The sequence below is a fragment of the Rhinatrema bivittatum genome, chromosome 5 (assembly GCF_901001135.1).
Source record: "Rhinatrema bivittatum chromosome 5, aRhiBiv1.1, whole genome shotgun sequence".
Taxonomy (NCBI): Eukaryota; Metazoa; Chordata; class Amphibia; order Gymnophiona; family Rhinatrematidae; genus Rhinatrema; species Rhinatrema bivittatum.
In genome coordinates, this window is record NC_042619.1 from 238,237,064 (window position 1) to 238,250,081 (window position 13,018).

At 45.2% G+C, this 13,018-nt stretch overlaps 1 protein-coding gene across 5 annotated transcripts in view; it reads right to left on the reverse strand.

Annotated features, from left to right (window-relative positions):
* Window positions 1-13,018, reverse strand: part of ITSN1 (intersectin 1) — a 520,117-nt gene that overhangs the window by 307,600 nt on the left and 199,499 nt on the right. For all 5 annotated transcript variants that reach the window (XM_029603536.1, XM_029603539.1, XM_029603538.1 and 2 more), the window contains one exon: window positions 11,213-11,475. In XM_029603536.1, coding sequence (XP_029459396.1) covers window positions 11,213-11,475 — 263 coding nt within the window. The remainder of the gene's footprint in view (window positions 1-11,212; window positions 11,476-13,018) is intronic.

The window sequence follows — 13,018 nt, forward strand, 5'->3', positions numbered from 1 at the left end:
CGGTCTGGACTGATCCGGGTAGGTACAGGGAATGTGATACAGTAGTTTGAGGACTGTCAAATTCTGTAGCTGCCAAGATGCAATACTTCACATCCACCTTCTTTCCCACCAGGAGTAAGGTGTGTTGTATTTTCCACATCCTTTTATGTACCACCTGGAAGTGAGGGTGGACAGGCACAGACACCAACTTGTTTAGGGTGTTAAGGTAATTCAGGGACCAAGTAAAAGCGCCCTGGGTTCTCATTGTATCTGCAAATCAAAGGGGATGATCTTAAGCATTCTTTGAATTAAACCTGAAAAGGAGAAGTCCTCAGGTGGAGAATGTACTTCCTCCTATTGCAGAGGGAATCCCAAAGAGAGATATGGGTGGAATGGGTAAATAGGGAATGGTTATTTACCCTTTCAAACAACATTGGGACTAGGAGACACTCAAATCTACCAGGTGCTAAATTCATAAACAAATCATAGGACATATTTTTTCACTCAGCACACAATCAAGCTATGGAATCTGTTGCCGGAGGATGTGGTCAAGGTAACTAACATATCGGGGTTCAAAAGAGAACTGGACAAGTTCCTAAAGGAAGAGTCTATAAGCAGTTATTAGACAGGAAGACTTGGGAAAGCCAGCACGTATCCCTGGGAGTGAGATACAAGAAATAAATCAACTATTGGGGATCTACCGGGTGCTTATGACCCAGACTGACCACTGTCAGACAGAATGCTGTGCTCGAAGGCAGTGGCGTACTAAGGGGGGGGGGGGTGCGGTCCGCCCCGGGTGATAGCCGGGAGATCGGCAGCCATGAGCAGAAACCATCCCGCTTGCACTAGAAAAGGGGGCCTCTGGGCTGTGAGCGGTGGGAGCACTGGGTGGCCGCCTAAAGCGCCACAGGTCTGAAGCCGGCAACTGCACAGCTTTTTCTTCTTCCTGTCCCCTGCGGCCCGGAAGAGGAAGTGGTGAGTCCACACAGGCGGAAAGAAGGAAAGGTCATACAGTCACGGTCCGAAACAGGAGGAAGAGTAACAGCGCTGCCCCTCACCCTCCCCACCAAAGATGCAGGAAGTAGAGCTGCACCAGCCCCCATGCCGCCTCAAGAAAAATGAAGAGTCCCTGTCTGTCAAGGGGGGCTGAAGAAGGAAACTGCTGCTGTGCTTCTGATGGGGAGAGGGGTAGGAAGTGTGAGAGAGAGAGAGAGAGAGAGAGAGAGAGTGAGAGTGAGAGTGTGCATATGGGAGTGAGGGTGCATGTTTGTGTGTGAGGGAGGGAGCTGTGTGAAGGGGTGTGTATGTATGAGAGAGAGAAATGGCAGGAGCCTGTGTGCAAGGGAGGGGGGGGGGGTGTGTGAAAGTGTGTGCAAGAGAGAAAGCCTGTGTGAGGGAGTGCCAAAGGAAGTATCCACCCCGGGTACCGAATACTTTAGGTACTCCACTGCTCGAAGGACCTTGGTCTGATCCAGCATGGAATTTCTTAAAAGCACTTGTGGCATCAATTTTCCTAGGACTTTAAGATTTCTCTATGTTTCATTGAACCAAAGAGATGGTGCTGACCCAGAAGCCAATGAGCTAGTCTCAGGTCTATTCTTCGTAGAACTGAAGTGGGGGGAGAGACTGGCTCAGCTTCTTGGGCCTGCAACACTGTCTTGAATTTTGTTGTGGTTGGATTAGTTGGATACTTGAAGAGTTAAGTTACTATTGCTGCCGGACTACATCAGCTGGTTGGTTGCTTGATGTACCCATTGGGGGTAGAAGGACTGTGTTGAACCTTGGTGCCAATAGTGCTTCAAATGAGTGTCAGCAAAATTCTCCTTTCCGTCTCCACATTAAACACTGCAGTCTTTTGATGACAACAGTGTAGGCCTTAAAGGATACTATGCATCCAAAATGGCTTATCAAGGGACAACTTGAAGGCATTGGGATTCTTCCATGAAGACCAGTGTGGAGTGGGCTAGTGATTGGGAGCCCATGCTGATCTCCACCTTTGGATCATGATTAACTTTTACACATCTAGTATCTCTGAGCTGTGCATTAAGGAGCAGAGCTTCTTAGTGTTTGGGTAATTGCCAGGTTCTTGTGGCCTGGTTTGGCCTCTTTTGGAAACAGGATGCAGGGCTTGATGGACCCTTGGTCTGACCCAGCATGGCAATTTCTTATGTTCTTATGAGCTGATGCATCAGAGCCTTTGCTTGAGTTGGTGTTTGCTGCCTTTGGCTCTCAGCATAAATCTTTGGAGCTCTTGCTCAGACTTTGGCAGAGAGACTGAAGCTTGACTTTACTCAGAGACTGATCTCAGAACAAGGTGTTGAAGAAGCAGAGGACCTCTCCAGAACGGATATCGGTGCATCCATGGTCAACTTCCTGGACCTGGTGTCAAACATTTAAGACCAACTTCTTAAAGCTAGGAAGTTCATAGGCAAGGGAGGCTTTCCAGTCTTTTGCACTGAGTTCCTCATGTATGCCTATCTCCCAGCGCAAAGAGGTTGTATGCATGCACTAGGTGCAAAGTACTTCTAGCCATCAGAGAACGAATCTGCTATCTGGAGGCTAGCGTGGCAGACCTGGAGAAGCTAAGGGAGACAAAGAGGTATATAGAGGAGACCTTTAGGGATATAGTAGAGAAGTTCCAACTCCAATCTGGCAGTCCTTATGCTACCTTGGAGGAGAAAGGACAGCATCACCTTGGTGAGGCAGGAAGCAATTCTGTAGCTAGGACCTGCGCTCAAGGTGTTGCAATATCCTCTCGCACAAAGGATATGTCTCCAGGGGCACGTGCCCAGGAGGGAAGGATTAAGATGACAGTTGTAGTTGGTGATTTGATTATAAGGAAGGTAGATAGCTGGGTGGCTGGTGGATGTGAAGATTCCTTGGTGACTTGCCTGCCTGGTGCGAAGATGGCAGATCTCACACATCAATAGATGGGGAGGAGCTGGCTGTCTTGGTACATGTGGGTACCAATGACATAGGAAAGTACAGGAGGGAGGTTCTGGTAGCCAAATTTAGGATTTTACATAGAAAGCTGAAATCCAGAAACCCCAAGTAGCATTCTCAGAAATGCTCCCCGTTCTACTTGCAGACCCCAGAGGCAAGCAGAACTCCAGAATCTCAATGTGTGGCTGAGACAATGGAGCAAGAAAGAGAGTTTTAGGTTTGTTAGGAATTGGGCATCATTTTGGGGAAGGAACGACCTTTTCTGAATGGATGGACTCCACCTTAACCAGGGTGGAATCAGGCTGCTGGCACTAACTTTTAAAAAGAGCTTGAGCAGCTTTAAAACTAGATGATGGGGGAAAGTTGATTGGTTTGGAATGATGTATCTTTGAAGGATAGTAAGAGAACCTGAAATTTAGGGCATCCCAATAGAGAAGCTACAATAAATGCTAAAGTTGCCTTTAAACAAAGAGCAAACAGAGCAGAAAAATTTCAAATTACTCCTGTTAACTGACAAGCAGGTTGTTAATATAAAAAAAAAAAAAAGTCTGTATACAAATGCTAGTAGTCTAAAAAAATAAGATGAATGAATGAAAAGGTAGATATAACTGGCATTTCAAGACCTGCTGGAAGGAGGATAATCAATGGGTCAGTGATACCAGGGTACAAATATCAAAATGATAGGACGGATCAAATTGGTGGAGGGGTGGCACCATATATTAAAGAGGGTATAGAGTCAAACAGGATAAAAGTTCTGCAGGAAATAAAATGCAATGGTGAATCTTATGGTTAGAAATTCCAGATGAAAAGGGGAATAAAATAGCAGTGGGGGTGTATTACTGTCCACCTGGCCAGAATGAACAAATACAATAAAATGCTAAAAGAAATTAGGGAAGCTAACAAAATCAGCACAATAATAATGGGTGATTTCAATTACCCAAGAATTGATGGGTGAGTGCCACATCAGGACATGCTAGAGAGGACAAGTTCCTAGATGAAATAAATTATTGCTTCATGGAGCAGCTGGTACAAGAATTACAAGAGGGGAAACTATTTTAGACCTAGCCCATAGTGGAACACAGATTTCGTGCGAGAGATAACAGTATTGGAACCACTTGGCAATAGCAATCCCAAAATAATCAAATTTGACTTAACTGGGGGAGGACACTAAAAAAATCTGCTGCGACAGCATTTAACTTTCAGAAGGGTGACTATGATAAAATGAGGAAAATGGTTAGGAAAAAACAGAAAGGAGCAGCTGCAAAAGTTAAGAATTTACATCAGGCATGGACCTTGTTTAAAAATACCATTTTGGAAGCCTAGAACAGATGCATTCCACGTATTAGAAACAAATTGAAGAAAGGCTGAACATGGCATGGTTAAAATGGGAGGTGAGAGAGGCTGTTAGATAAAAGAACAGCTTTCAGGAAATGGAAAATGGATCCAAATGAAGAAAATTGGAAAACAGCATAAGCACTGTGTTAGGAATGTGGACCCTTGGGCTGCAGTGTGGTTGGCACTACCAGATGAGCAAGCCTGTATGGACCACACTGGCAGCTTGTCGACGTACCCCAAGTGGGACAATCAGTGGCTTCACCTCTATCAACCATCTCCCCCGCAGGTTGAGCCCTTGGGTTCTGATAGCAGACAGTTCTTAGGAGGTTCCCAGGGGTCGTAGTAACGATGAGTGTCTGAGTCCAAGCAAAAGTCGGGCAGGCAGCAGACAAGTACAGGTCAGGTTCAAAGCAGAGTGTCAAGATCCAGAGAGCAATCGGTGAAGTTAGAGGACAAGTCGGGTCAAAGCCAGGGAGTCAAGCCAAGGAAGATGGGGCAAGACAGAGGCTAGGGAGAAGGACAATCACAACACAGAGGGACCGGACCAGGTGAGGGACACAGACCAAATCACATAAGGAGGCAGGAACACAGAATACAGAGACCAGGAATCAGGGCAGACAACGCAAGGAGTAGCAAATTGCACTGAAGAGCAGATCACTCAGATGGCCTGTTGCTGAGGCAAGGAACCCAAGGCTGAGCAGTTTAAATAGCCAGAGGCAAGAGAAGTCATCCAAGCGCAACTGCAGTGGTTTCCCACCTAGGCACATACATAATGTGCGCACATGCCTATTGCTGGGTCCATATTATAAAAATGTTTGTGTGCATAATGGCAGTGTTCTGCCTGGAAGAGGAATATGGATGACAGTGAATCAAGGAAGACAGCTGGGGTTCGTGGGATCTAACAGTAGCTCCCCTTCAAAGCCCCCTCCTCAAGTTCCTAAGCATGGGTTTCATGGGGAATCATCTCGGATTAATTGAGGAGCTTGCAGGTTGAAGGCAGGCTCCCAAGAGTTTTCTCGGATCCATATCCCTTCCAGGCTATGAGGTACCATAACTTATTTCAGAGCCTCCTTGAGTCTAGAATTTCAGCAATCTTGTATTGCATATCTTTTTTCACAAGGATGTCAGCAGGCCCAAGCGGAGTTCTTGAGGATCAGGAAAGGATAGCTGGCTTCAATAGGGACATGTGGAATAAGTCATGGATATGAAGCACGGGGTGGGGGTGGGGGGTAGCTTCAGCTTATAGACTACTTTCCCCACTTTCCGTATCATTAGGAAAGGTCCAATGAACTGTTGTACAAATTTGAGGGACGGCATGAGAAGCATCAAGTCACGTGTGCTTAATCAGGCTAAATCCCCAGTTAGAATTGAGGTGCCTACTGCTGCTTCTTGTCTGCCTGTACTTTTGAGCATGCAGCAACTCGTTCCAGAAGCTTATGCATTGAATGCCATAGGTTAAGTAATTCCTGCCCTTTTACATTGGCAACTGGACACTTTACTGAGACAGCTAAAGGCATGGATATCTGGGGGTGCCATCCATAGACCAGGTAAAAAGGTGAGGACCCAGTAGATTTGTTGATGTGGTTGTTATAAGAACCTTCCGTCCAAGGAAGCAGGGAAGCCCAGTTATCCTGGTATTGATTTACATAGGAGCGTAGGAATGACTTGAGTGACTGGTTCAACCGCTCAGGCTATCCATTAGTTTGAGGGAACTAGGCAGATGAGCAGTCTAACATAACCCCAAATTTCTTGCATAAATCTTGCCAATAACGTGCGGTGAACTGGACTTCTCAATCTGAGAGGATATGGTGAGGGAGACCATGTAGTCGGAAGACATGTTGAATACCTGGGTCAACTTGGTTGCTGAGGGTAACCCTGGGAGTGGAATGAAGTGGGCCATTTTGGAGAACCTAGCCACTATCACCCAGATAGTGTTGTTGCCAGCTGAGATAGGAAGGTCCATGATAAAATCTGTAACCAGATGTGTCCAGTATTCTCTGGGAGCAGGCAACAACAGTAGAAAGTCTCAAAATCATCCTCTGGAACTCTTGTTAGCAGAACATGTTGGCCTAGACTCTATGTAGGTTTTCACATCTTGTAGATGAGGCCACTAGTAATAACGAGTGAGTAACTCCAGAGTTCTACTGAACCCCGGGTGTCCTGCCAGGTGGAAATCGTGGGCCCATTTTAGAACTTGTTCCCAAAGCCATCATGGAACTACTGTCTTCCCTTGTGGCACAATCATGGCCACAGTTAACATGATTCTAGCTGGGTCTATATGACATGACTTGGTGGGTGTGGGCAGCTTTCAGCCTCGAATGAATATGACAGGGATCAGCACGTCGATTCTTCCTAGCAATCCAGTACCGCCATTCAAAATTGAATCGGTTTAAAAATAATGCCCATTGGGCTTGCTGGGGATTCAGCTGCTGAGCTCGTGACAGGTATTCTAAGTTTTTATGGTTGGTATAGACTGTCATTCAGTCAGGTCCCCTCCAGAAGGTAACACCACTCCTTGAGGGCTAGTTTAATGGCTAATAACTCCTGGTCCAGATGGTGTAGTTTTTCTCCGCCAGAGAGAACTTCCTCAAGAATATGCAAAGGTCGCCAGAACTCCATGCAGGTCACATTGCAAGAGGACAGCTCCCACCCCGAGAGTAGAGGCATCTATCTTAGATGACGAAATGCTTGGTGGGATCTGGGTGGCAGAGATATGGATCCCAGGTAAACTCTTGTTTTAGGTGTGAAAAGGCTTGCACAGCTTCTTCATTCCAGACATGGGGGTCCACTCCCTTTTTCATGAGGGCTGTGAGTGGTGCTGCCAAAGAGGAATAGCATGGATAACTTGGCAGTAGTAATTGGTAAAGCCTAAGAACCATTGCAGTGCCTTGAGTCCCTCTGGTTGAGGCAAGTCTAGGATAATTTTTCTGGGTCTATACTGAGCCCAGTCTAACATGCTGTAACCAGGAAGAGTAGCTTCTTCTGTATGGAGCATTTCTCCAGTTTGACGTAGAGTTGGTGCTCCTGCAATCATTGAAGGACCTGTCTCACGTGCAACCGATGCTGTTTTGGTGTCTTGAAGAAGACAAGGATGTCATCCAAACAGACATCCACATGAGAGTGCAAGAAATCTCAAAAGCCCCTGACAAGTCCAGTTTAGTAAAGATTTGAGTCCCTCTGAGACAACTGTATAATTCCATGATGAGGGGTAATGGGTATTGGTTCTTCTTAGTAATCAAATTCAGACCATGCTAACCTATAAATGGGGGAAAGGAGCTGGCCTTCTTCCCTACAAAGAAGAACCTGGCCCCAGCAGGAGACTATGATGGTTGGATGAACCCTCTTTCCAGGTTGTCGCGTATTGTGATGTCGTGGCGGTCTGTGGGATAGAGAGGGGGTAGACTCTATCCTGAGGGGGCATCTTCCCAGGCACAAGGTCAATTGGGCAATCATAGGCCCTATGTGGGGGCAGGACTTCAGCCTGTTTTTTTTTTACTGAAGATAATCTGCAAAATCTGAGTAATGCAAAGGTAGAGCAGGCAATGTCGGGAGGGTGTAGTCTAGCTGGAGAGAAGAGGGTCACATCTGGGCCAGGCACTGTTTGCAGGAAGTATTACCCACAACTTACCAGCTGCAATGAACTCCAATCAATGTGGGGCTGGTGCTTGACTAGCCATGGTAGGCCAAGAATTATTTCTTTGATCACCTTGGGGAGCACGCAGAAGCGAAGAAACCTCGGGTGGAGAAGGCCAGTGTGCATGCGTAGTGGGGTCATGATCCTTTTAAAACCACCTGGCAGAGGTTCCCCAGATACCGAAAATACAGTCAGTGCTGTCCTCAAGAATTCAGTGTGTGTACTGTAGTGACATACCACCGCCTCATCAATGCAACTCCCAGCCTTCCCTGTATCAAGAAAAGCCTGTAGATGGATACTGGTGCCTCCGACAGACAGATACACTGGAAGTAGAATCTGAGGAGAGGCACAATATCGACCTAGGGTGGCCTCTCCTATCATCCATAGGTCTTAGAGTTTACCAGCTTGATGGGGAAGTTAGCTGTGAAATGCCCAGAGCCTGCACAGAACAAGCACAGATTTATTTATTTTTATTTATTTAAACGTTTTTATATACTGATTGCTGTTTGCACATCGTATCGGTTTATAAAGAAAAGAGCAATTAGAATGGAGCATAACAGATACAATCATCATATCAATTTACAAATAACATAGCGATTATAGTATGAGGCGTAACAGTTAATTGGAGCAAATTGACATCATATAAGAATAGTAATAATAATAGATTTAAAAGTCTACGCCACTGGAGTTCCTCTGGGAAGAGTCTTAGATGATCTACTTAAATGGATTTTTTGGGGGATTGGGCAACACCAAAGTCCAGGGTGCAGCAATTGGTTGCTGAAAGTGGGGTGCCACATGTACGGGGCTCAGGGCCTGTTTTTTATTTCTTGGCCCGTTCTCAGAAATGGAGGTCTAGCCGGCTGGCTAGCCTAATAAGGTCCTCCAGAGTGTATGGCAGGTCCTGTCCGGCCAGCTCATCTTTAATGGGCTCTGACAGGCCCTGTCAGAAGATAAATATCAAACTGTTGTCTCATCACTGTAGCTCAGAGGCCAATGCCCGGAACTGGACAGCATATTCTCTGACGGTCCGGGATCCTGGCGGATCTGCAGAAGATCAGAGGCAGCTGACAAAAGCTCATCCTGGCTGGTCAAAAATGAGACTGATGTCTCAAAGAAGACTATCCATGTCTTCTGAAATTGGGTCATCCCGGTCCCTCAGATGGGAGGCCCAGGCCGAGGCAGAATGTCCTTGCAAAAATCGCGTAAAAGTTACTTTGGACTTGTCTGTCGGAAAGAGTGTTGCTTATAAAATGAAATGCATGCAACACTGGTTAGTAAACCTCGAACACTCCTGTGGGTCACCATGGTATCTAGGTGGAGGAGGCAAATGAGAGATCAGCAGGATGGGAAGTGTCTGTGCCGGCAGGGGGTACCGCTGCCCTTGGAGCTAGCTGAGACTAGATAGTGTCCATCCAGACCTTAAGCTTTCCAAAGCTCATTACTTGGTCCAGTACATTCTGCTGGTGCTGGATCCATTGGGCCATACCTATCAATTGTGGCATCTTTAAGATTGGTTTTGGGATATGGCGTATTACCATGCTAGTGGAGGTCGAGAAAACCTTATCTGCTCCTCCACATCTTCATTCAGTCCTACATATAAAGACCAATGATATGCAACCCTTAGTTTAAAAAAAAAAAAAAAAAAAAAAAAGTCTCCCAATTTAACAGTTCAGAAAATTTGGCAAATTATGTGATTTAACATTGTAATTATCTGTACTACTCATTGGGTGTTGGAGATCTATGCAAATATTATGTGAGGATCTGAATGTGCTTTCTTTGGGAACTGTGATGTAACTCTTTTGATGATTTTGTACTGTGGCTGGATGGGGTGGGGAGGAAGGATTTCTTTGGTGAATGAGTTGATTTGGGGGAGGATGGGGGGTGGCAGTTCGATTGACGCTGAAAAACAAAATTTCTATATTGTTTCTATTATGTGCAGTGGGTGTCAGAATAACCCCTCATTGTACGTTACCTTCTTTGTATTGTTGAACTTTTAATAAACAGTATGAACAATAAAACTAATAAGAAAAAATATTTTTTACTCAATGCATAATTAAGCTCTGGAATTCATTGCCAGCGGATGTGATGAAAGCTATTAGTGTAGCTGTGTTTAAATAAAAAGGTTTGGACAAGTTCCTAGAGGAAAAGTCCATAAATCATTAAGGTAGAGTTGCAGAAAAGCACTTGTTATCCCCTGGGATAAGCAGCTTGGAATCTATCTACCCCTTCGGATCTTGTCAAGTACTTGTGACCTGGTTTGGCCACTGTTGGAAACAGGATACTGGGCTTGATGGATCTTTGACCTGACCCAGTATGGCAAATCTTATATACTTATGTAAGGACAACACAGTGGCTTCAATTCTGGGACCAGAATTGGGTGATAATTTGGACCAGATTTCAGTCGTCATTAGCATTGTGGTCCTTCCTAAGACAAATGAAGCACACTTTTGGTTAGTGATGGATAACTTGGGACAGAATTTAAAACCATAGGCCTGCTTCTTTGATACAGTGAGAAAACTCACTGTGTGAAATCAAAAGCAGTAAACATTTTCTTCAGAGAAGAGTTATATGTGAGAGAAAAAAATGATCAGCTGAAGAATTGGAAAGGGGGTTCCATTCAGCAGAATGTCAAAAAGAAAATAAAAATTAAAAGGGCTAAAACCTGAGCAGGGAACTAAGAGGATAAAATAACATTTTTGACGGAGGTCAGGATGAAGAGAGTGAACACTGAAGAGAAAACCATGGAGCCTGCTGGATTTGAAGGAAAAAGGGGAAAAAAGGGAAACAAAAGCTGTGGACTCAATGCAGTGTGAAAAGTCCCACATATGTACAGAAAATACTTCTAGAAAGCTCTAGAATTTTTTTTCCAGCTTAGTGCCACCCTCAGTCATGTGCCCCACTTGTCTGACATAATGAACCTGCTTGTCTTCAGAGTACAGGACCTGACCCCGAGATATATCAAATTTCACAAGTAAACACAGAATTAGGGCTTTCACAGACTGCTTTTTATAATGGGGTCTTAGGATATAGCCATGTGATTAGAGAATTAACTAGAAATCAGAAGAACTTTGAAAAGAAAAGTACAAATCTCCTTTCCTACTGTTACTTCATTTCCCTGGGCAAAAGGTTATCCAACAGTAGTAATTGGCTCCTTCATCCACCTGCATGCATTTGTGCAATCCAGAAATCATTTATGTACATATATGTTACTATATCTGAATTCATGTGTAGGGTACAGAACAGAAAACTAGATTTAAAAAAAAAAAAAAAAAGCTTCATTCAAGTCACCTTCCAGAAACAGCACCATTTCTAACCACTTACTTCTCGCCTCTCAATTTCTTTTCTCCTCTCCTCTTCTCTTTGTCGTTCCAACTCCCGTTGTTTTTCCAGTTGCTTTTCCAATTCTAGCTGTCTTTTGCGTTCTTGCTCTTGTCGTTCACGCTCTTTCCTTTCCTGCTCTGCCCGTTCCAGCTGTGCCAACCGCTCTTGTTCCTTACGCTGCTGCTCCAAGAGAGCTTGCCGGCGCTTTTCTAACTCCAGGTTCCCACGCTCAAAGTTCTCTCGCTTTTTATCTTCAAACGTGACTGTACAGCAATAAGAGAAGAATGCAGACATGAAGGCTTACATCAAGTATTTCAGCTCTGCAAATTTCGTTTTTGATAAACCCCTCTCCCCAGACAATAGGCCTGGATAGCTGAGGGCTGGAGAAAAAAGTCTTCTGAGACTGAACCCTCCAGTGCTGTTGCAATCCTGCCAGAGAGTCACCAAAACACCTTTCCCACCTGGGACCTCAGCACCATAGGCCCCACTGGGCAGGAGACTGGAACCAAAGCCCCTTATATTGCAATGTCAAACCCTGTAGGTTACACTTTTATGACAACATGCAAGCTCAACCCAAAGCCAGGAAAACCCGTTATCTTCTAGAAAATATAAGGCTTCCCCCTCCCCCGATCTACAGGCAGCTGTGACAGTCTGACAAGTCCTGAGCACCACTTTCACATATTTGTGACATTTGTTAGATAGTATCATCAGTGAAGGGGAGACTGGGAACAGTATGTGACACAGTAAAATGGTTCTATCTCCATCTGTTCCTACCTGCATACTCATCAACTGGCAGGAGACAGCAGTAGGAAATTTGGGAAGTGGGTGCAGAGCTCTGCCTCTTCTACCACAGATTACTTCTGCAATGCCCCTAGCTAAGACTAACATACTCGTGCTTCCTTTAGACAGCAGAGAACCCTTCAACACTGAACCGAAATTACAGAGTTCCTTCAAGGGCTCTTCTATGAGCTGTACTGGACCAGGAGAAAATTAGAGCTTTGTAGTCATGATACCTTTTGAAGGACCAACAAAAAAAATGTTATATTACGTGACAAGACAGAGGGACCTGGGTTTGATTCTCGGCTCAGATCTTTTGCTCCCCGGGTCAGTCCAAATCATCATGCAATGAAGACACCAAGTGGCTAGATTTATACTCCATGAATGCAGGGTTCTGAAGGAGCCAGGGTGCATGACCCCCTAGGTAGTTGCAAATTAAGACTCCCAAACCCTGATTCTAATTGAACTGGAAGCTTAACAGAGCAAGAGGAAACCGCCAGGTCAAAAAACCATAAAATAAATACATATCATAACCTAGAAAGGGCCTGTGTCTCAAGACACAGGCCCTCAAGGGACAAAAGCCACTGTGTAAAATAGAAACTGATAGGCGACCCATCTGTGACTGCTCTGTTATTTCTAGTTCAGATCTGCTTAGTTTGGTTAACATCTTTTTTTTTTTTTCCTTTTTGAATCCAATCGTTTCCTTCTGCCTCTTTGTACTTCTAGATCATTGAAATTGGAGCTAGATCTGGCACCATGGTCCTTCATTGGCAACTACCTGGAGACTTTCCCCCTCCCAACATACCTTGTGTACTCACTGTGCTGAGGGTCCTGGGCCAGGGGCCATGCAGCAGAATTACTTCCAGGATCCTGTAATCCTGGACCCTGAATCCGGCCACCAGGTTTCACCCTTAAGCAATGACCACAGCTCCTTCTCCCCGGCGGCTGTGAATTCTACATCTGTGGCATCCCCAGCTTCAGCCGACTTGGGCAGCAGAAGACCTGACTTGGTGATTGAACTGGGGAGCT